Genomic DNA, 25,153 nt, shown 5'->3' on the forward strand with positions numbered 1-25,153 from the left:
TGTGAACTACCAGCACCTGGTACAAAGATTGTTTCAACCACACTCATTTCCATATAATCAATTTACCACACAGATTACCAACCAAATGAAACATAGTCAGACTAACAAAAAGTTTTTGTTATGTAACACTTGAATGTGATTAGAATCATAAATCAAAAATGCTTAACACTTAAAAGTCAAGAGTCAAATTTAATAATACAGCAGCCATGCTAATGGCTAAGGGGTTATGTTAGTGACATTATTGTTTCTTAAAGAAGAAACATAGACAAATAATTTCTATAGACTCATCTATCATTGCACTAATTTTAGATTTGTTAACTAAAACATTATTATGGCAAGGGTTAGAGAAGACCTACGTATTTGACAGTTGTTAATACTGAATGTAACAACAATTCTGAGTAAAACAGAGCTCAATTGGGTTCTATGAGTACAGGAACTTCATTATGATTGCTACTGTGATGTTTTAGATCTTATTTAATACTATCCTTCCTTGTTTCAGACATGAGTAAAAGCGGTGAAGGATATATGAAAAAAATTGGGACTGTGAATCTTGACAAACTTATAAATGATTTCTCACACATAGAGAAGGTATGTAATGGTAGCAAAGGATTTTAATATATAAATTTTATATAAATTTTATTGTATTTTGCATTTAGGAAAATCTATATAAAACATATCTTGTCTGACTCACTTGTATTGATGAGTGTAGTGCCAAAATTAAAGTGAAACTACTTATCTAAATGCCTAGGATGTCCATAAATTCAGAAGTAGTTTTTGTTGTTATTTTGTTGTCAGTTGTGGGGCTTGAACTCAGGGCGGTTGTGGGGCTTGAACTCAGGGCGTGGGTGCTGTCCCTGAGCTGTTTTGCTGGAGGCTAGTGCTCTACAATTTTGAGCCACAGCTCTACTTCTGTTTTTGAGTGAGTAATTGGAGATAAAAGTCTCTTGGACTTTCCTGCGTGGGCTGGCTTTGAGCAATGATTCTCAGATCTCAGCCTCTTGAGTAGCTAGGATTACAGGAGTGAGCCACTGGTACTAGGCTCAGAAGTAGTTTTTTTGTTTGTTTGTTTTTGGGGTTTGGTTTTTTTCTGGTTGTTTCTTTTTGTTTGTTTTTGGTTTTTTTGCCAGCCTTGAGGCTTAAACTCTGGCCTTGAGTGATGTCCCTGAGCTTTTTTGTGCTCCAGGTTAGCACCCTACCACTCCAGCTGTAGCACCATTTCCAGCTTTTTCAGTGATCAGTTAGAGATAAGAGTCTCACAGCTTTCCTGCCTAGGCTGGCTTCAAACTATGATCTTCAGATCTCTGCCTCCTGAGTAGCTAGGATTGCAGGCATGAGCCACCAGTGTCCAACCAGAAGTAGTTTTAATGAGAAGTAGATTCTCTTTAAATTTCCTACTAATCATCACTAATTATTTTTAGTTTTTTCCTATTCTGGTGTTTGTTGTGGTTTTTTTGACAGTACTGGAGGTTTGTTTGAACTCAGGGTACTGCACTTGCTACTGAGCCATGGTTCCTGTCCTCTTTATCACTGGTTATGTTTAATCAACTGAGCATGAGTCTTGCTTTCCAACTAGGCATGGGCCTGAGCTATGGTCTGACTACTTTTAACCTTTGTTTCTGGGATCATAGGCAGGTGCCTATGAAGGAGTCTCTCAAAGTTTTTCTGCTTGGACTGGCCTCCTCCCATTTTCAGCCTCCCAAGTGTCTAAGATTACAAATGTGAGCCCATAACACCTGGCTGTTTTCTTTCTCTCTTGCTATTCCTTCTTTTCCTCTGTGTACTCATGTATGTACAGACATATACACACACACAAACACACAAACAAATTTGCCCATAATTAAAGAGTTTTTATACTGTTTTGAGATATTATGAGCTTCTTTTAAACAATAAACTTGAGTTTTCTTAAGTGATTAACCTAACAAGAAAGAAGAAAGGGGCTGGGAAAGTGGCTCAGTGGTAGAGCGCTTGCCTTGCATGCCTGAGGCCCTGGGTTCAATTCCTCAGCACCACATAAGCAAAAAGAAAAAAGTCGGAAGTGGCACTGTGGCTCAACTGGTAGAGCATTAGCTTTGAGCTGAAGAGCTGAGGGACAGCACCCAGGCCCAGAGTTCAGGCCCCATGACCGGACCCAAAAAAAAAAAAAAAAAGAAAGAAAAAGAAAGAAGAGAAATATGATCCATGAGAAAGGAATTAGTGCAGTGAGCTTAGAGATTTACTTGGAAAGATCTATTGCCAAAGTATTCAAATGTTTTTTCTTTCTTGCGATTGTTTCTAACATATTTATAAGATTATTTCTTTGTTGCTTTGTATGTCCCTCCCCCACAGTATAACCCCTGTTTTCATTGTATTTGATGTTGGTATAATTTGTGGAGGGTAAGGGAAAAAACAAATTGTTTAAATAGGGATACGGATATACATGAGATGCAACAATGCAATGAGATGTACAAGACATTATGTCAAAAAACTAACTTTATGAGTTTGGCCCGGGGAAGCTGGAGGGAGGGGGGACCAGGGAAGGGGAGGGTAGAGGGGATGGGATGGGAAGGGGAAACAAAGGAGGAGGCAACAATGCTTGATAAGAAATGTACTCGTGAGCCTGGAAAGGTGGCTCAGTGGTAGAGTGCTTGCCTTGCATGTATGAGGCCCTGGGTTCAATTCCTCAGCACCACATAAGCAGAAAAAGCTGGGAGTAGAGCTGTGGCTCAAGTGGTAGAGCTCTAGCCTTGAGCTGAAGAGCTGAGAGACAGTGCCCAGGCCCAGAGTTCCAGAGTTCAGTCCCCACAACCAACCAAGAAAAAAATAAATAAATAAATAGTAAAATACTCATTACCTTGCCCATGTATTTGTAACCCCTCTGTACGGTATTTCACAATTTAAAAAGAAAGAAAAAAGAAAAAAAAGATCTATTGTATTCTTAAATTTTTAAGTAAGAAAAAAATTGGTCATTTTTATGTAGTAATGGTATTATGATCATACTTAAGAACAGTTTTATCCTTTGATATTACTATATATATAGTTATACAGATGAAATAGCAGGATGTCAGTTGAGATAAATCAGCAGTAGTGAGATTAGAAGTGTGTGTGTGTGTGTGTGTGTGTGTGTGTGTATGTGTGTGTGTGTGTGTGTATATATCATGACTGGTCATGGATACTGACTTTTAATTATTTAAAGAGTATTCGGATGCTTATTCTGTTTATAAGGATACAAAAGGGACATGTTAAAAATATTCACCATCAGGGGCTGGGAAGGTGGCTCAGTGGTAGAGTGCTTGCCTTGCATGCATGAGGCCCTGGGTTCGATTCCTTAGCACCACATAAGCAAAAAGAAAAAAGCCGGAAGTGGTGCTGTGGCTCAAGCGCTAGAGCGCTAGCCATGAGCTGAAGAGCTGAGGGACAGCGCCCAGGCCCAGAGTTCAGGCCCCATGACCGGACCCAAAGAAAAAAAAATATTCACCATCAGTAGAAAAACAAGTAGACACAACACATTCTCCTCAATAGATAGATCTACACAAGTTTATATGACACCTTTTTTCAGATAATAGTGCTAAATGAAACAGCCTAAGTGTAGACAATAAATATGGTCATTTTCTATAGTTATACAGTCATAAAATAGTTTGAAAGCATATATAAAGAATTATTCTTGGCCGGGCGCTGGTGGCTCACGCCTGTAATCCTAGCTACTCAGGAGGCTGAGATCTGAGGATCGCGGTTCAAAGCAAGCCCGGGCAAGAAAGACCGTGAGACTCCTATCTCCAATAAACCACCAGAAAACCAGAAGTGGCGCTGTAGCTCAAGTGGTAGAGCGCTCGCCTTGAGCTGAAGAGCTGAGGGACAGCGCTCAGGCCCAGAGTTCAAGCCCCACGACCGACAAAAAAAAAAAAAAAAAAAGAATTATTCTTGTTTGTTTTGTAGTTTGTTTGAACTTGTTAGGATTTTTTTAATGTTTTTGTTTATTTTGAGACAAAGTCTCAATATGTTGTCTGGGGATAGAAATCCTCTTGTATCAGCCTTCTTAGTGACTGTGTCTACAAATGTCTATACTACTTATAGCTAAGAATTGTTAACCATGAGGCTGAGAGTTGAGTAGCTGGAAAGCAAGGACTCAAGTTAGAGCATATTTTAGTTACCCAGTTTTAATATTTTACCATGGGGGAGGTAGTGTGCTGAGTGGAGGAGGTGTGGTACTGGGCAGGGGATGGATCTCCAGGCCTCTTGAATGCTAAGCAAGTACCTTGCTACTGAGCTACATATATTCCAAGTCCTATCATGTTACTTTTAAAATTAAATATAAATTTGGAAGTTACTTTATTTAAAATTATATTCCAGATTTAATTTTAGACTGAGATATTCTCACTGGTTTTCATGTACTTAGTAAAAGAATCAAAATAGCTGCATTGTTTTGATAATCATATATATATTCTTTTTTCTACAGAAAATGCTAGAAACAAGTGGAAAGAATAATTTACTGAATATTCAATTGGAAAAGTCTAATAGTTTATTAAAAATAATGCAAGCAAAAGAAGTCTCGACTAAAAAAGGTTAGTTGAGTTCTGCGTGAAAATGTACTAATTCATGAGGGCACAACAGTGAATAATACTATACAACTCATTTGTATGACATATTTAAATCCATGTAGAACTTTTCAGAGAATCCTCTTTAGTCTTGAACTCAAAAAGATTATTAAAACTTGTGTATTAACCTTCTTTACCAATAGAGAAACATAGAATGAAAGCAGCTAAATAATCTGAATCTCCTCATCTAAGAAGTAGCAAATTGAAGGATCACTATAGACCTATAAAAACCACAGGGAAAAGTTGAATTCCTACCTCATGATTACAGCAAAATAAATATGAGATGGGCCAAAAATTTTAGTATTTAAAAACATATCATTTCATGCTATATCAACTAAGGCCTAGAAGCAAAATAATCTAATAGCAATGAGAACATCTAGTGCCCAGATGTTGTTTTCCCCTCCCATTCCTACTCTCAAGTTACATAGTTCATTTTTTTACATAAGATGCATTGAATATAATGACCAGATTTTGGTTTTAATATCATTCTCTAATAAAAAGAACTGGCTGGCTGATTCTCAGATTCCATAAATAATGGAAACCTAAATAGCCTCTTTTAGTGCCAAAAAGTAAGGAAGTGTTCAAAGAGATAATAAACCCCTAATGATGGAAGCCAACTGAAGGAATTAAGCTGGAACAGTTTGAGCAGCAGAATAAATACAATAGTATTTATGCATATCCCAAGTATGAAATGAACTTCCATAAGTCCTTTTATATGTATAATGATATGAAGTGATGAAAATGACACTTTGGTGCTGTAGTCCTTCTCCTTAGTCTAGTCATGAGATAAATACCTCACAAACCACCAAAGAAGGATATTGCAAAATTAGTGAGCAGTACTTGGGAAAACTGTCAAGCATACAAAACTGTCATAACCAAGAGTAGCCCAAGAAGACATGACAAATAGGTGAAATGAGGTTTGACGGATAGAATTTTAGAACAGAAAAGGAGTACTGGGTAAAAATGGAGGAAATCTGAATGAAGTATGAATTTTACTTTTGTAATAGAGTATTGACATTGATTTGTTAATTGTAAGAATGCTAAAATACTGATATAAAGTGTTAATAATAGAATTGAACAATTCTAGTAAATAGACTTGCCTGTATTTAATTGAGGTAACTCTCTGTGATATTCCTAATATTCCTGTATACCTAAAAATAGTTTTAACTGCCAGAAAAAATGAAACCACAAAAAACTAGAATTAATTTTATTTTGATAAAGGAGTAGTCTTCCTAAGTGATACAACATTAGAAATCATTAAAGAATTTGTTAGTTTGATTTTTTTTAACTTAGTAAACTTTTTTTGCCATCCTGGGGCTTGAACTCAGAGCTTGGGTACCATTCTTGAGCTATTTTGCTCTCCACTTACAGCTTTTCAGTGATTAATTAGAGATAAGAGTCTCATGGACTTTCCTACCCAGGCTAGTTTTGAACCTCCATCCTTAGATCTCAGCCTCCTGAGTAACTAGAATTACAGGAGTAAACCACTAGCACCCAACTTAATAAACATTTGGAAGCAATTTTACATTTACAGGAAAACATGAGTGAAAGAACAGAACTCCCATATATGCTTCCACTTCCCCCAATTTCCCTATGATCACAACTTAGGTTTTTGTGGCACATTTGTTACAGATTCATTGGGCTACAGTGACACAGTAACAATGTCCAGTTTACATTAGTGCTTATTTTTTTATTTTTATTTATTTTTTTATTGTGAAAATACTGTACAGAGGGGTTACAATTACATGGGCAAGATAATGAGTACATTTCTTATCAAGCATTGTAGCCTCCTCCTTTGTTTCCCCTTCCCAGCCCTTCCCATCCTCCCCCTGTCCCCCCACCCAATCCTCCTCCCCCCACCCCTAAGATATATATTCAAATGTTTTTTTTTCTTTCATGCAATTGTTTCTAACACATTTATAAGATTATTTCTTTGTTGCTGTGTATGTCCCTCCCCCACAGTATAATCCCTGCTTTCACTGTATTTGATGTCGGTATAATTTGTGGAGGGGAAGGGGAAAAACAAGTCGTTTAAATAGGGATACAGGTGGACCCATTGCAACAATGAGATGTACAAGTCGTTATGTCGAAAGTGCTTATATTTTCTGCTGTACATTCTATAGGTTGTAATGTGTATCTACTATTATAGAATCCTATCGATAATTTCACTGCCCTAAAAAAAATCCCTTCATCCCCATGAATCCCTGACAATCATGATCTTTTCACGGAGTCTACTACCGTTTCGCATTTTGCAGATGTCATATACCTGGAACCATAAACTATGTAACCTTTTCAGATTGTCTTCTTTCACTTAGCAGTATGCATTAAAGGTTCCTCCGTGTCGATGTATGATTTGATAATAAAACTTTATTTTGGGGGGCTGGGAAGGTGGCTCAGTGGTAGAGCGCTTGCCTTGCATGCATGAGGCCCTGGGTTTGATTCCTCAGCACCACATAAGCAAAAACAAAAAAAGCCCGAAGTGGTGCTGTGGCTCAAGTGGCAGAGCGCTAGCCTTGAGCTGAAGAGCTGAGGGATAGCGCCCAGGCCCAGAGTTCAGGCCCCATGCCCAGACCCCCCCAAAAAAAAAACATAAAAAAAATAAAAATAAAAAAATAAAAACTTTATTTATTATGCTGAAACAAGGACACAGGATGACCAATTGCAGCAATGATATTCACAAGATACTATGTTGGAAATGAACTTTACAACTTCTGGGGTGGGCAAGGCAGAGTGGGGGGAGTGGGGAAGGTGGGGGAGGGAAGGGATAGTAGAATAAAAACAAAGGAGGGGGTAACAATGTTCGATAAGAAATGTACTCATGGGCTGGGAAGGTGGCTCAGTGGTAGAGTGCTTGCCTTGAATGCATGAGGCCCTGGGTTCGATTCCTCAGCACCACATAAACAGAAAAAAAAAAAAAAAAAAGAAAGAAATGTACTCATTACCTTACTCATGTAACTAACCCCTCTGTACAGCATCTTTACAATAAAATAAAATTTAAAAATATCTTTATTGTATTATGTACAAGTACCACAATTTATTCACATGTTCAAGGGTACCTTGGTTTCATCCTAATTTTGACTATTAAGAAAAGAGCCTCTATAAACATCTATAGACACTTTTCTACTCATCTGCATAAGTACTACATGAGAGATAAAGTACTGGTATGAGAGATAAAGTAATTGTTTTAGCACTGCAAACTCATTCCTAGAGAAAATCCTTTATTTGACTGTGTTAGTCAGCTTCTGTTACTATAAAAAATACATGAAATAAGTGAACTTAAAAGAGAACTGCCAGGCAGGTGGCTCACACCAGTAATCCTAGTTAGACAGGTCATAGTTTTGTTTGTTTGTTTTTATTGTCAGGGTGATATACAGAGGGGTTACAGTAAGGTAATAAGTACATTTCTTGTCAAACTTGCTACACTTCCCTCATTTTTCTCCTACTTTCCCTCCCCCCACCTCTACCTCCAAAGTTGTACAGATCATTTCCAACATATTGTCTTGTGTATATCTCTGTTGCATTGGTTCCCCCCCCCTTGTCCTTTGTCTCACCATTCTGTTGTTCCCCTTCCCTTCCCTAATTCAAGTGAACGTGTATGCAATAAAAGGGTACCAGAATCAGATACAGTGACAACATGTCATAGTTTAAAGCTAGACCAGGCAGGAAAGTCTTTGAGACTCTTAACTCCAGTTAACTAACCACCAAAAGCTGGAAGTGGAGCTGTGGTTCAGGTGATAAAGCACTGGCCTTGTGTTAAAAAGCTAAGGAATAGCTAACAGGCCCTGAGTCAGAGCCCCAGTACTGGCACAAAAAAAGAAGAGGAGGAGGAAGAGAAAGAGAAGTTGGAAAAGGAAGAGGCCCACCAGCTACCACTGTTCTTTGGCTTACAGTTCTGCAGTTTTCACTCTGTGACCAGTTGTTCCGTTGCTTTGGGTCTGTAGTGGCACATCATGAGATGGGACATGGGGTAGAGGAGGCCTATTTGCATAATAGCTAGGTGTGAACGATAGAAAGAAAAATATAGTTTCGCAATTCCCTTTGAAGATATGCCCACAATGACCTAATTACCTTTTGCTAGCTATACTTTTTTTTACACCTTCCTATGGGCTGAGGACCAAACCTTTAACATATGGGCATTTGGGAAACATTTCAGGTCTATAGTACTGTTCTAATTGCACTTAGTATTTCCAAGTACTCTATAAAACGTATATTAAGGCCCAAATCGCTAACATTATAGTCTAAATTGAGTTCAAATGATCATTGATTTACTAAGTTATATGGCTACATATTCTGTTCTGATTTTTAGGAAGAATTTAATGAGAATATTCTTCAATCTGTATAGTTAAAATCCAAAAGAAAATATAATGTGTTAAGATTTATAAAGAGAATTAAAAAGCTATATTCTAAATTGTCAAATGTAATCTCTTATGAAGAATTCCTTATAGATCCAGTTCTCATTATAGAAAAAGAATGTGATGAGAGAGCCACCTTGTGTTCAAAACTGTAAAATACACATTTAAGAATATATATCTAATATAGTTTCAGCTACAGAATTGTTTTCAATTTGCCAGTCACTAAGGTAATATTAGTACTGTATTTAATTAACTGGTGAACTTATTATAGTAGAAGAGACAAAGACAAATGATAACAAGGAATATTATATCTTTTGATTACTCAGTTTAGCATCTAAGTAATATACGTGAGACAGGTTCTCAGCTAATGTCTATCAAACTTGGAATAGGAAGATAGAGAAAAGGGAGATGGTAAGAACTTTGTGTAAGTCAGTGGTAGACAGAGAGAACAGAAAAGAGGGAAAGGCCACAAAAGTAGAACCTCCTATCTGCATAAAGCTTTTTCAACATTTGCAAAAACTTTGGTTTCTGTCAGCTTACTTGAAAGTAGATAGAGGCTGTTGAAAACCAACAGGTAAACAGTTTTGCATTCTTCAGTGACAGTATTTTTGTTTGTTTCTGCCAAAGTACTTTACATAAGCACTGCCTTTTTTTTTAACTGTAAAGGTGATGTACAGAGGGGTTACAGGTAAATAAGCTAGGTAGTGAATACATTTCTTTTTGAACAGTATTACTCCCTCCCTCATTTTCTCCTACTTTCCCCCTCCCCAACTCCTCTCACAAGTTGTAAAGTTTGTTTCCAACATAGTGTCTAGAATATCATTGTTGAACTGGTTCACTCTTTGTCCCATCATTTTTGTGATTCCCCTTCCCTTCCCCAAAACAGATAAACTTATGTATAAGACAAAGGGTATGGAAATCAAAAATAGTGACAACAGGGAATAAACCAAAGCAGGGGGGAGGGAGGAAGAACTACAAACAAAAACCTCCTGTTTCCATTTCTTGGAGTTCATTTCGATAAGCATCATTTATATGGACATCTGTCCCCAGCTATTGAGCTATTGTGATCCTCAGATAAGAATATTCTAGACATATTCTATGTTTCACTGGGTCTGCCTTGCTTCACTTAATATACTTTTTTCCAACTGTTTCCATTTCCTTATGAATGGGGCAATGTCATTCTTTCTGATGGAAGCATAGAATTCAATTGTGTATATATAATACATTTTCTTGATCCATTCATCTACTGAGGGGCATCTGGGTTTATTCCATATCTTAGCTATGGTAAGTAGTGCTGCAATTAGTATTGATTTTTTTTTGGTCCGTTGTGGGGCTTGAACTCTGGCCTGGGCACTGTCCCTGAGCTCATCAGCTCAAGGTGAGTGCTCTGCCACGTGAGCCACAGCACCACTTCCAGTTTTCTGATGGTTTATTGGAGATAAGAGCTTCATAGACTTTCCTGCCCAGGCTGGCTTTGAACTGCTATCCTCAGATCTCAACCTCCTGAGTAGCTAGGATTATAGGCATGAGCCACCTGCGCCTGGCTAGAATGTTCTTTTTGTAGATAATTTGTGTAGAATCAGTCTTCATGGTCCCATAACATGTCCAGGTGTACTTTCAGGGAAGAATCTAATATACTATGCCTTTAAAAACTCATTACTAAATCTTGGAATTTATTTGACATAAAAGATGATTTTAAGGAAGTGGCACTATGGCTCAAGTGGTAGAGTGCTTGCCTTGAGCTGAAGAGCTCAGGGACAGTGCCCAGGCCCAGAGTTCAAGCCCCATGACCAACAAAAAAAGATGATTTTAAAATATTTATATAATTTACATAGAGATTCTTGTTTATTAGGATCTCACAATTGTCAGTTAAGTGTCATTTTATTTAATTATTTCATTTGAGAAAAATAATTCCAAAAGTGAAAGAAAGGATTTTTATACAAAATCATCTTTGTATTTTAGAATGTACTACTCTTCATAATATGATAAAAGGGCTACAACAGACCATTGAATATCAACACAATTTGAAAGGTGAGCAAAAATATATAACAAAAGTGAATTTTTTTCAACTCCTTTAAGATAGAGTTATTAACATTGTTGACTACAGGTTCCTTTTAACTTGTATTTGTTCTTACTTTCCTAACTGATTATATAATTAGAAATGCTGTGCTAAACAGAACGATTTAGTCATAATCTGTCTGTCATGGACATCAGGAGATAGTTCATATGTCATGATAGTTCTTTCAGTTATTTTAAAAACATTTGAGATGTTTTCCAGTGGGGAATGGTTGTAACATCCCTGCAAATACTAGGTTTATGGAAACTCAAGTCTCACATAAAATGGCATACTATGAGCATATAACCTATTCATATCATCCTCGCTACTTTATCAGAGAATTACTTATAATACCTACATAAGAAGGCTGTGCGTGTTTAATATAGACATATTTTTTATAATGTATATTTTGTTCAAGCCATGGGGCTTGAACTCAGGACCTGAGCATTGTCTTTGAGCTTCTCACTCAAGGTTAGTGCCCTACCATTTTGAGCTACTGCACCACTCTAGGTTTTCGGGTGGTTAATTGGAGATAAAAGGCTTTCTGCCTGACCTAGTTGAACCATGATTTTCAGATCACAACCTCCTGAGTAGCTAGGATTACAGGTGTGAGCCATCCACACCTTATATTTTTGGTTCACAAATGCAGGGGACCAACTGCACTTAATAATACAACACAGTGCTGAATACCTGTTTACATAAAAAATGAATTAAATTCATGACTAACCTATATTCATGACTAAAGAATATGAAATGTATGCCCATTTATTTTTATTTTTACACAGGTGAAAATGAACAACTAAAAAGAAATGCTGATCTTATGAAAGAAAAGTTAAAATCCCAGGAACAGGTAAGCTTATGCAGCATTTGCATTCATTCAAGTCCTTTCAGAGCATTTATTCTAATTAGAAAAAGAAAGATTAAGGCTGGGAAAGTGGCTCAGTGGTAGAGCGCTTGCCTTGCATGCATGAGGCCCTGGGTTCAATTCCTCAGCACAACATAAGCAAAAAGAAAAAAAGCCAAAGTGGTGCTGTGGCTCAAGTGGTAGAGCGCTAGCCTTGAGCTGAAGAGCTGAGGGACAGAGCCCAGTCCCAGAATTCAGACCCCACAACTGGACCAAAAACAAAAAACAAAAAAAAGAAAGAAAGATTATCTTTATTAATAAGCACAGCTAAGATTTGTCTATGCAGATATATGTATTTGTACCTCTGTATATTCAGAAATCTTTAAAAACTGAATATTTGTTTTATTAATTGAGATCTTAGACTTTTTATAAAACAGAATGTATTAATGTATCATTTGTATTGCTGTGTCTACCAAGAAACAATACAGTTCTTTTGCTACATATTTTCAAATAGTGTTAATAGCATCTTTAGATACTCTGCTAAACATCACTTTTTTAACTTTTGATTATGAAACAAATTTAGTCTATTATTTTGTGATTAGGATAATCATTGCCCCATCATAAAGGGATTATTTTATGTAGATCCCAAATTAATTGTTACCAAGAGCCATGAAAATCTCTGCTACATTTTCTTATCTCCTTTAGTGAGAGTAATTACAGAATATATAACACAATACCAGAAAGCAAATGTACCTAATAGAGACGGTGGATGTTGGAGAACTGTGACTGACAAGATATTGGTCAAACAATACAAAATTTCAGTTGGGAATAAATTAGGCCTGTTGTATAATGTGATGATCATAGTTAATAAAAAATATATATTATATACTTGAAAATTGCTAATTATGAATTTTAAATGCTCTTACCATAAAAGGTATGTGAGAAAATCTGTATGTTAATTTTTTATCATTCCATCATGGATAAATACATTAAAATAAGTTGTCTACTATAAATATAGGTAATTTTTGTTAATTAAAATTAGCCAGCCAGGCACCAGTGGCTCATGCCTGTAATCCTAGCTATTCAACAGGCTGTGATCTGGGGATCATGGTTCAAAGAGACTCTTATCTCCAATAAACACCAGAAAACCGGAAGTGATACTGTGGCTCCAGTGGTAAAGCACTTACCTTGAGCTGAAGAGTGCAGAGACAGTGCCCAGGCCCAGAGTTCAAGCCCCACAACCAACAAAAAAATAAAATAGGCAGGTGCCACTGGCTCATGCCTGTAATCCTAGCTACTCTAAAGACTGAAATCTAAGGATCACAGTTCAAAGCCAGCCTGGGCAGGAAAATCCATAAGATTTTTATCTCCAATAAAACTACCAAAAAAGTCTGGGCACTGGTGGCTCATGCCTTTAATCCTAGCTGCTCAGGAGGTTGAGATCTGAAGAGCACAGTTCAAAGTCAATCAGGGCAGGACAGTCCGTGAGATGCTTGTTTACAATAAACTACTCAGAAAAAGCCAGAAGTGAAGCTGTGTATCTAGTGGTAGAGTGCTAGCCTTTAGCAAAACAAACTCAACATCAGCACCCACCTGGAAATGTGGCCTAGTGGTAGAGTGCTTGCCTAGTATACATGAAGCCCCGGGTTCTATTCCTCAGTACCACATACACAGAAAAAGCCAAAAGTGGCACTGTGACTCAAGTAGCAGAGCACTAGCCTTGAGCCAAAGAGCTTGGGGACAGTGCCCAGACCCAGAGTTCAAGCCCTATGACTGACAAAAAAAGAAGAAGAAGAAGAAGAACAGCACTCAGGCTGTGAGTTCAAGCCCCAGGATCTACACCAAAATAATAAAAAGAGAGAGAATGGACATTTTATACATACAAAAAGCAGTTGCAGTTTCTCAAAGTTGATTATTCAAGCAATGTCAGTATTTTTCTCTCTAGATATTGTTAGAGTTTGAGAATCACGCCTCACATATGTGATCTCTGACGCAACAAAAAAAGTATTAGCTATGATCTCATATCAAAAATGAATACAAACTGAAATTTTTACCCTCCTAGTTAGTAAAATATTATGTATTCATGCTTAGATTTAAATGACTATATGCATCTATTAATCTCTAGGAATATAAGAACAGTATTGCCAAACTTCTAAGTGAAATGAAAACCAAAGAAGAAGTACATAAGATAGAAATAAGCAAGCTTTATCAGGATTTACAAAAAAAAGGTGAGTTTTTTTAATTTACTGAATTCTAAGACATCACAAAACAATTTAAAGATGCAAGTATTTTTTCAATAATAGCCAGTATTCTTTATAATAATATTATTTTATTTTTTGCCATTTTATTAACAAATATGAGTTTAATGAAGGAGTATCATTGTCATGTTTCCATATATGTATACAACACACCTGGATATCAGATCACCATCTCAGCCAGGCATCAGTGGCACATGCCTATCATCCTACCTATTTGGAATGCTGAGATCTGAAAGATCATGGTTCAAGGCCAGCCTATGCAAAAAAAAATTATGAGACCCCTTCTCACCCAATAGGTAGACACACATTCCTGGCACTCTAGCTCATGGAAGGCTCAGATCAGAAAGTTCAAGCCAAGCAGTTCTAAGCCAGGCAGAAAGTCTACAGTACTCAATCTCAGCGGAAGAATCTGAGCATAGTAGTATGCTCCTAAAAACAGACAAATTGACATCCAGGCATGCACCTGGGGGAAAAAGTTCACTCCTTGTTATCATATTCCCATATCATCCTTTCCTTATTCTTGAAACAGTTTCATCGGGTTTTATTCACATATGTGCATAGAGTGGACTTCAACCATATTCATCCCCTTCCTTTTACCTTCCCACTGGCACATCAATCCTCAAACAAAACCTGTTTTACATTCCTGTCATTCCGTTTTTGTGTGTGTTTTGGTACTGGCACTAGTGCTCACATCTGAGACTCTATTACTTGAGTCAAGTCTCTGTTCTTGCTTTTTACTAGTTAATTGGGGGAAGGGTTAAGTCTGTTAGATTTATCTACAAGGCTGACTCTGAATCCAAATCTTCAGATTTCAGCCTCTTGAGTGGCTAGGAACACAGGTATGGGCCACAAGTGCCCAGGACTGTCATTCATTTTTAAGGACTAGATTATTTTTTATGTTATTATTATAAGGACTAGATTATGCATATGAAAGAGAATGTAATCTTTGTCTTTTTTTAAAACAATTGTCTTGATATATTTTAATTTAGTATATTTCATCTGTATCTTTCTAAATATTTGTGTGATAAAAATACATTTCTAAATTTCTTTTATACTGTTTACATTTATATTATCTAATGTGAAGAGCTGGGCACACTTAAGAGGCTTAGATCAGGACAGTGGAAGTTCATAGCCAACTCAAGCATTCAAGACTCCTTCTCAACAGATAGTAGGTTATGGTAATGCACACTTGTTTTCCTAGAAATGTTAGAAACTGAACTCTGGAATATTGCAGTTCCAGGGCAACCTGGACAAAAAAGTCCACGAGACTATCTTAACATAAGAAGTTAGGCATAATGGTATGCATCTGTCAATCCAGCTATATCAAAAAGAAAAGAAAACAGGAGGATCATCAAACCAAATACTGCAATCACTATGCATATATATTACATGGCTTAGAAGTAAGAGTATCTACATAGCAAGCAGGCCCAAGTTCAAACCCCAGTGCTGCCAAGTGTGTGTGTGTGTGTGTATGCGTGCGTGCATGTGTGTGTGTGTGTGTGTGTGTGTAATGTAAAACTGCTTAGTAAAGAAAGTATAGTTAATAAATTTTATATTTATATTCTCAACATATTAAGTAGAATTTCAGTAATAAAATTTTCCTCAGTAAAGCAATCTCATGCATTTATGTTAAGGGTTAATTGCTTTGATATGGTTGTTTTAAATCTGCCTTAATGAATCCATCTTTATGCACATCATGTGAAAAAACTAACTTGAAACCACATATTTTTGCACATACCAGTAACCTTGCACTTGGAAGGCTGAAACAGAAGAGCATGAACTTGAAGCACCTTGTGTTACATAGCAAAACTCTGTCTCAAACAACTGAAAAAGAAAAATAATAACTTGAAGTAAATGGTAAATCTAAATGTAAAACTGTTAGAAGAAGCCGGACACTGGTGGCTTCTGCCTATAATCCTGGCCACTCAGAAAGCTAGATTTGAGGATTATGGTTCAAAGTCAGCCAGTCAGAAAAGTTCATGAGACTCTTATCTCCAATTAACCACTAAGAAGCCAGAAGTGGAGCTGTGGCTCAATTGGTAGAACACTAACCCCTGAGCAAAAGAAGCTCAGAAACAGTGCTCAGGCCCTGATTTCAAACCCCACACATGCACGTGTGCATACACACACACACACACACACACACACACACATACACACACACACACACACACACACACACACTTTCATACCTACTAGAAGAAGACATAAGAAATTATCATTGTGCCCTTGAGTTAGACATAATTTGTTGAAAATAAAAAAAAGTACAAACAGTAAAGGGAAAAAAATTCTAAATTTATCTTCAAAATTGTTAATTTCTCTTCTATATAACACTGTTAAGAAAATAAAGACAAGCCATGTGCTGGGAGAAATCACTTGCAAATTTGTGTCTAAACTCTAATAAGTCACTAAAAAGAATTTAGACAATTCAACAAGGAAATAACCAAAATATTTAAACAAACATTTGAATTACCCAAGAGATAAACAGTTGAAAAATAATCATGTAAAGAGAAAATGAGTGATTGAAGGGTTGAGATTCACCAGGATACATTGTATCCATGTGTGGAAATGCAACAATGAGATTTCACTTATTCAACTAGTTTATGCTATTAAAATTAAGTATAAAAATCATGTAAGAAGATTCTCAATATAATTAGTGGGGAAATGTACATTCAAGCCACAATGCAATGTCATCTTCCACTTTTTCAAACAGCTAGTATCTTTAAAACTATGAAAGTCAAGTATTGGTGCAGATGTAGAGCATCTAGAATTCTCGTGTATTATTGGTGAGATTGCATGGTGCAGACACTTCAAAAATAGTATGTCAGTTTCTCTTAAAAGTAAAAATGCAGTAAGATAATTTGGGTCCTCTGAAAAGCAGGTCTTTGCCAAGACAGGATTAGATATCAAGAGATTGACTGAAGAAAGTACTTGTGAAAACAGATAGGAAAGGAATTGTATGTCTGGTGAACTGTCAGTCTAATACAGGTTTAACCTCTCTGAAGAAAAAAGAACCACTCTTGGGTAGGAAAAGTGTTCAGTATTAAAATGTGACACATTTTAAGAAAATTTCGGTGAAGTTGAGGTGAAGTTGCAACTCTTAGAAACCAGCTTGTCTCATTATGCCTAGCAGGCTCAGTCAAGAGCAGGTCTTTAAGAAACACTCCAACCACATCAACCTAGTCATGAAAACAGTAAGCCAATTATGCTTATTTAAGATGTAACCTAAAAGGTGCGTTTTTATGACCACAACAAATCCCCCACCTCACTGCACAGAATTACTTCTCTACATGGGTTCAGATTGCAACTTTTCCATGATTTCTGTAGGCCCACATTTCCTGACAGTTTACCTGGAAGAGTTATTTAGTTCTCTTTCCCTGTAATCTAGCCTCAACTTCAGTGGATTCCACATCCAAAAATTGGTTAAAGTTTAGGAAATAAACAAAGCAGAATTTTTTTTAATTTTAATTTTAATTTTTTGTGAACATACTGTACAGAGGGGTTACAATTACATGGGCAAGATAATAAGTACATTTCTTATCAAGCATTGCAGCATCCTCCTTTGTTAACCCTTCACATCCCTTCCCATCCTCCCCCCCCACCCCCCCACCCAATCCTTCCCCCCCCCCCCCCGCACCAAAGTTGTAAAGTTCGTTTTCGACATGACAACTTGTACTTCTCATTGTGGCAAAAGGTCCACCAGTATCCTTAAATGACTTGTTTTTCCCCATCTCCTCCACAAATTATAGCAACATCAAATATAGTGAAAGCAGGGGTTATCCTGTGGGGGAGGGACATGCAAAGCAACAAAGAGATAATCTTATAAATGTGTTAGAAACAAATGCATTTTTAAATTTTATTTTATTTTTTTGTGAACATACTGTACAGAGGGGTTACAATTACATGGGCAGGATAATGCGTACATTTCTTATCAAGCATTGCAGCCTCCTCCTTTGTTTACCCTTCACATCCCTTCCCAGCCTCCCTCCTGACCCCTCCACCCAATCCTCCCCCCCCACACCCCGCACCAACATTGTAAAGCTTGTTTTCGACATGACAACTTGTACTTCTCATTGTTCCAACAGGTCCACCTATATCCTTAAACGACTTGTTTTTCCCCATCTCCTCCACAAGTTATACTGACATCAAATATAGTGAAAGCAGGGGTTATACTGTGGGGGAGGGACATACAAAGCAACAAAGAAATAATCTTATAAATGCGTTAGAAACAAATGCATGAAAGAAAAAAACAATAAAATACATGTCTAAGGTTCATTTTCCTAACATCACATTATCTGACCTTTTCCGCTTGACTCATACATATACTAGATATTGCAAATAAGGGAAACCATGGGACCCATGTTTCTTTGGGCCTGGCTTACTTCACTTAATATAATTTTTCCAAGTTTTTCCATTTCCTAACAAATGGGGCAATGTCATTCTTTCTGATGGAGGCATAGAATTCCATTGTGTATATATACCACATTTTCTTGATCCATTCATCTACTGAGGGGCGTCTGGGTTGGTTCCAGATCTTAGCTATGGTCAATAATGCTGCAATAAACATAGTTGTGCTGGTAGCTTTAGTGTGCTCTTGTTTGTAAACATTTGGGTAAATGCCCAAAAGTGGGATTGCTGGGTCATAGGGGAGCTCTATGTGAAGTCTTTTGAGGAACCTCCATACTGCTTTCCAAAGTGGTTGAACAAGTTTACATTCCCACCAACAATGAAGTAAGGTTCCCTTCTGTCCACATCCCCTCCAGCATCTGTTGTTGTTAGAGTTCTTGATTTTTGCCATTCTAACTGGAGTGAGGTGGTATCTCAATGTTGTTTTGATTTGCATTTCTTTTATGGCTAGGGAGGTTGAGCATTTCTTCATGTGTCTATTGGCCATCCTTCTTTCTTCTTCAGAGAAGTTTCTCTTTAAGTATTTAGCCCACTTATTTATTGGGCAGTTGTTTCTTTGAGGATTTGTTGTTGGGGGATTTAATATTTTGAGTTCCAAATATATTTTAGATATGAGACCCTTGTCTGTTGTATGGCTAGTGAAGATCTTCTCCCAATCCGTGGGCTTTCTATTGATCTTGCTAGCTATGTCCTTTGCCATGCAGAAGCTGTGCAACTTCATGCAATCCCATTTGTCCAACCTTTCTTTGATTTGTTGTGTTTCCGGGTCTCTATTCAGAAAATTTCAGCCTGAGCCAAGGAGACCTAGGGTTTCTCCTATTCCATCCTATAGTGTTTTCAGAGTGTTTGCTTTGACTTCGAGGTCTTTGATCCATTTGGAGTTGATTCTGGTGCAGGGTGATATATAAGGATCTAGCTTTAGTTTTCAACAAATAGTTAACCAATTTTGCCAGCACCATTTACTGAAGAGGCTCTCTTTCTTCCATTCTATTTTTTAGCTCCCTTATCGAAGATTAGATGGCTATAGGTCTGTAGGTTCATTTCTGGTTTTTCAATTCTATTCCATTGGTCTTGAGGTCTGTTCTTATGCCAATACCAAGTTGTTTTGATTACTATGGCTTTATAGTAGAGTTTGAAATTTGGTATTGATATTCCTCCAGCAGTGTTCTTTCCGTTGAGGAGCATTTTTGCTATTCGGGGTCTTTTATTGTTCCATATGAATTTATGGATTGCCTCTTCTATTTCCTTGAAGAATGAGGTTGGAATTTTGATAGGTATCGCGTTGAATTTGTAAATAGCCTTGGGAAGTATTCCCATTTTCACGATGTTAATCTTTCCAATCCAGGAGCAAGGGAGGTTTTGCCATTTTCTAAGTTCTGTTTTGATTTCCTTTTTCAAGATTTTAAAGTTTTCATCATAGAGGTCCTTCACTTCTTTGGTTAAGTTAATTCCTAGGTATTTTATTTTTTGTGGGGCTATTACAAATGGAGTTGCTTTCCTAATTTCAGCCACACTTTTCTCATTGTTGGCATACAGAAAAGCCATTGATTTTGGGGGGTTAATTTTGTACCCTGCTACTTTGCCAAAGTTTTGAGTCAGCTTGAGTAATTTGGGAGTGGAATCTATGGGATTCTTTAAATACAAGATCATGTCATCTGCAAAGAGGGAGAGTTTTACTTCTTCTTTCCCTATTTGGATCCCCTTTGTGTTTGCATCTTGTCTTATTGCTGTAGCTAGGCATTCTAATACTAGATTGAAGAGAAGTGGAGAGAGTGGACATCCTTGTCTTTTCATGAGTTAAGAGGAAATGGCTTTAGTTTTTCACCATTAAGTATAATGCTGGCTGTAGGTTTGTCATATACAGCCTTTATTGTATTGAGGAATGTTCCATGGATTCCTAATTTTTCCAAAACCTTCATCTTAAAGGGGTGTTGGATCTTGTCGAATGCTTTTTCTGCATCTATTGAGATAACCATGTGGTTCTTATTCTTGCTCCTGTTGATGTGATGAATAATATTAATTGATTTGCATTTATTGAACCAGCTTTACATCCCTGAAATGAATCCTGTTTGATCATGGTGTATGATTTTTTTTGGATGAATTGTTGAAGTCGATTGGCCAAAATTTTGTTGAGAAGTTTTGCATCAATGTTCATCAAAGAAATGAGTCTATAGTTCTCTTTCTTTGATGAGTCCCTGCCTGGTTTTGGGATGAGGGTTATGATGGCTTCATAGAATGTGTTCAGTAGTGAACTTTCTCTTTCAATTTCATTGAAGAGTTGGAGGAGTATTGGTGTGAGCTCTTCGTTGAAGGCCTTGTAGAATTCCACTGTAAAACCATCTGGTCCTGGGCTTTTCTTAGCTGGGAGGTCTCTTATTGCTGTTTCTATTTCAATGCTTGATATGGGCCTGTTAAGATGGTTTAACTCATCTTGGTTTAGTTTTGGCATGTCAATATTAAAAGCAGAATTTCTTACTTAGAGCACTGCTACAGTTTGACTATGGCTTATGGCCCTCAAAGTCTACTGTGGCACTGTTGGGAGGTAGTAGAAACCTTGGGAATCAAGTAAGAGGTCCTTAAGTCATTGAATGTTTGTGTGTAACTGCTTGAATTACTGTGAGAGGATCTTTTATTTTTAGAAGCAAACCTTTCCTCACTCAACATCCTACTCTCTGCTTCTGTTCAAAATGTGACCGAGGGTAGGCATGATGGTATACATAGTTCATACCTGTATTCTCAGCTGCTCTAGAAGAAGAGACAGGATTATAGTCCAAGACCAGCCTACACAAAAGTTAGTGAGATGCAATCTCAAAAACTATCTGAGCACGGTGGTACACATTTGTGGTCACTGCCACTTGACAGGTGAATATGGGACGACTGTGGTCTGTTGCTAGCCCAAGCGGAGTTAGCATAAAAACCTATCTGAAAAACAAACTAAAAGCAAAAGGACCAGTGACATGGCTCAGTTGATAGGGCACGTGCCTAACAAATGTGAAGCCCGGCCTTCATTCCCCAGTACCACAAAAATGTGACTGCTTGCTCCTACACATGTGCCACCACTTGCTGCCCTCATCAGAGGCCAAAGCAGTGGGACCAACCTGATCTTACACCTTAAATCTCTGAAACTGTGATGTACATGAATCTTTTAGTTACTTAGTTGCCCTAACATTTCATTATATTAACCCAAAGCAGACCAGTAAGACACAAACTCTAAATCTCTATTAACTCAAACCAGACTGGTAAGACACAAACTCTCAATCTCCTTCCTCCTCATTTTTCTTATTTTGTAGTAGATGTTAAGCAAAACTGGCAACTTATCTATCTCTGCAACTCTCAACAGAGTGAGTCCCTTTGGTTTCTCTCTGCTTTGCTAGTTATTATCTTGGTAATTGTGGCCTCCTAACTTTTGGTGGTAGTATGCCTTAATCATCCTTCTATTTCTCTGTAGTAGAAATGGTATTATCCCAGGGATACTAATGAGCTTAGCTTTTGACTAGTTTCATTGTCAACCCTTGCTTGCAGAGGAAAATGAACACTGAACTTTTTGGTGACATTACCTTGCCTCTTACGGGCACATTCCTGTTGGCCTTGGTTAATAGTTTCCTTCTTGGTCTTCCTGAAGAAGGTTATCTCTGATGGAGTTTTCTGTTTCACATCATCTATCCATAAAAGTTTTCTGTAATCTCTGAATTCTTTTCTGTACTCTCTGCCAGAACAGTTTGAGCATTTCCATTTCTCCTAGCCTTGGTCGTTGCTTTCTCTAGAGCTTTAAGGCCATACAAACAATTTGCTTCATTTTCTGGGAGTTTTTGTAGGGTAACATATGTCCTGCCCCTAAAGAGCAGTAGCTAGCATTGAACGTATGAATCACCAATGCCCAGCTACCATATGACGCAATTTTCAAAATGTATTTTATGAATGAAATTTACTTTCTTATGAATTTCTTAAAATACTTAAGAAATAAAAGCATGGCCTTGAAATTGTCAGTAAATGACTTTTGTTTTATTCAGTTGAATTAAATGAAGAAAAACACAAGGAACTAATGGAGAAAAAGGAAATGGAGATTTCAGAGTTAAATACAAAATTAATTGCTCAAGAAAATGAAAAACAAAATGAAATCATGAAACTACACGTAGAGGTAGGTTCTTAAAGAGTCAGCCAAACTTGAGGACATTTTCATTAGTCTAAACTATGCTTTCATAATTTTGAATTGCAGTGAGACACATTTCAGGACTAGAAATGATCCTGTGGGAGGGCTGCATGGGTACCCATCCTTCAACCAGGGCTGAAATTCTTCAGCAAAGGCTCAGTCACCACACAGCTTTTGGCTCCACTGCCTTGAGTGGTTACACTGCACTTGACATATAGGTAGAACCCTGTGGAAAGTTCCCCAAACAACTCAGGAAATTTCCTGCATTTTATAATCAAATATATTTCAATTTCATCAAACCACCTTTCCAGCCTGGGGAGTTCATTTCTATTCTTTTTTTTTTTTTTTTTTTTTTTTTTGCCGGTTGTGGGGCCTGAACTCTGGGCCTGGGAGCTGTCCCTCAGCTCTTCAGCTCAAGGCTAGCGCTCTACCACTTGAGCCACAGTGCCACTTCTGGCTTTTTCTGCTTATGTGGTCCTGAGGAATTGAACCCAGGGCCTCATGCATGCAAGGCAAACGCTCTACCACTGAGCCACCTTCCCAGCCCGGGAGTTCATTTCTAATCTTCATCTTTTCAGTGTTGTTCTTTCTCTAGCAGAAATTGTGGAGCTTTTAGTAAACCAACTATTTGGCATTAAAAAATGACAAATATCTAACTAATACATTTCTGTGAGCCGGGCACCGGTGGCTCATGTCTGTAATCCTAGCTACTCAGGAGGCCGAGATCTGAGGATCTCCGGTCAAAGCCAGCTCGGGCAGGGAAGTCCGTGAAACTCTTATCTCCAATAAACCACTAGAAAACCAGAAGTGGTGCCATAGCTCAAGTGGTAGAGTGCTTGCCTTAAGCTGAAGAGCTGAGGGATAGCTCTCAGGCCCAGAGTTCAAGCCCCACAGCCAAAAAACTAAATAAATAAGTAAATTTCTGTGAAACTATATATTATAAGTACAAATAAAGCAAATTTCTTGACAAAAAATTTATGGGATTACAAATAAAGCATCTTCTAAGCAGAGGATCCAGCACTTTGTTCCCCAGGTAATTCTAACATGCAGCTAAATGTTCTTTTTTCTTTCTTTAAAATTGTTTCATGGGGAAGTGGCGCTGTGGCTCAAGTGGTAGAGCACTTGCCTTGAGCTGATAGAGCTGAGGGACAGCACCCAGGCCCAGAGTTCAAGCCCCACGACCAACAACAACAAAAAAAAAAAAACCTGAGGGCTGGGAAAGTGTCTCAGTGGTAGAGTGCCTGGCTCAAATTCATAAGCCCTGGGTTCCATTCCTCAGCACCATATAAACAGAAAAAGCCGGAAGTGGCACTGCGGCTCAAGTGGTAGAGCACTTGACTTGAGTTGAAGAGCTCAGAGGCAGCGTCCAGGCCCTGACTTCAAGCCCCAGGACTGGGGGAAAAAATTGTTTCTTAAAGGTTTTTTTGAATTACAAAGTCTGTGTCAAAGGATATCCTTGATTATGCTTATAAGAAACAATTGTTGCTGGGCACTGGTGACCCATGCTACTCAAGAGACTGAGATCTAAGGATCACAGTTCAAAGCCAGACAAGAAAGTCCATGAGAGTCTTACCTCCAGTTAACCACCAGAAAACTGGAAGTGAAGCTGTGACACAAAGTGCTAGAGCATTAGCCTTGAGCAAAATAGTTCAGGCATAGCGCCAGGCCCTGAATTCAAGCCAGAGAGGATAAAAAAGCAAGCAAGCACGAAAGAAAGGAAAGAAAGCAAAGAAGGAAAGAAGAAAGAAGGAAGGGAGGGAGGGAGGAAGGAAGGAAGGAAGGAAGGAAGGAAGGAAGGGAGGGAGGGAGGGAAGAATAGAAAGGGAAGGGAAGGGAAGGAAGACTATACAGTATCTTTACAGTAAAAAATATATAAAAAAGATAAAAGAGAGAGAGAGACAATTGTTGCCAGTTATAGAACTAGAACATTCTCAATAACTTTCTTTTTAAATTTGTTCAGTTTGATGCCAAACTAGCCAGAGTTCAAAACAAATCAAAATCATATGCAGATGCTGCTGTTTTGCCACAGAGTATCTACAGAAGGGTATGTGAGTTTTCTCATGATTATATCTTAAGAAATTAATTTCCTTACTGCTTCCACTAAAATTATCTAGTAACATATTTAATTATTTTTCTTGTATCCTTATGCTATTTGTCCCCTTCAAATTACATAAAATTTGTTATAACCTTTCAAAATAAGGTTTTTTTTAATGTTAGCTTAAACTGTATTTGTATTTTTGTCATTCCTTATGCCTAATTTCATTATTTATGAGTTGTATTAACATTTTTTTCTGCTTCATTTAGAAACTTCAGCATCTTCAAGAAGAGAAAAATAAGGAAATTGCTATTCTTCGCAATACCATTCGAGATTTAGAGCAACGCCTTTCTGCTGGCAAAAATTTTAACTTTAAGCGTAAACGTTTTTGAGCACCATGGTAAATTTGTTAGCATTTTAAGCAATTAAGAAATTCACTTCTCTTTTCAGTATAAATACACTGCCTAGATAATGAAAAAA

At 37.5% G+C, this 25,153-nt stretch overlaps 1 protein-coding gene across 1 annotated transcript; it reads left to right on the forward strand.

Annotated features, from left to right (window-relative positions):
• The first annotated feature begins 501 nt into the window (after positions 1 to 501).
• On the forward strand, positions 502 to 25,149 carry Ccdc152 (coiled-coil domain containing 152). The gene is made up of 8 exons (XM_070041114.1): positions 502 to 588; positions 4,433 to 4,538; positions 10,886 to 10,954; positions 11,765 to 11,829; positions 13,949 to 14,051; positions 22,499 to 22,626; positions 24,599 to 24,682; positions 24,943 to 25,149. The coding sequence occupies exons 1-8, from the start codon at positions 502 to 504 to the stop codon at positions 25,063 to 25,065; spliced, it is 765 nt and encodes a 254-aa protein (XP_069897215.1). The 3' UTR covers positions 25,066 to 25,149.
• Positions 25,150 to 25,153: the final 4 nt, after the last annotated feature.

Source organism: Dipodomys merriami, unplaced genomic scaffold (assembly GCF_024711535.1).
Source record: "Dipodomys merriami isolate MVZ:Mamm:240054 unplaced genomic scaffold, mDipMer1.0.p SCAF_30, whole genome shotgun sequence".
NCBI classification, from domain to species: domain Eukaryota; kingdom Metazoa; phylum Chordata; class Mammalia; order Rodentia; family Heteromyidae; genus Dipodomys; species Dipodomys merriami.

What these genes read in the sequence shown, in the direction of transcription:
- Ccdc152 (XM_070041114.1), top strand. Translation starts at nt 502, where the DNA reads ATGAGTAAAAGCGGTGAAGGATATATGAAAAAAATTGGGACTGTGAAT. An exon ending in AGTTAAAATCCCAGGAACAG is followed by an intron (nt 11,830 to 13,948) that starts GTAAGCTTATGC and finishes ATTAATCTCTAG; the next exon opens with GAATATAAGAACAGTATTGC. An exon ending in CACAGAGTATCTACAGAAGG is followed by an intron (nt 24,683 to 24,942) that starts GTATGTGAGTTT and finishes TGCTTCATTTAG; the next exon opens with AAACTTCAGCATCTTCAAGA.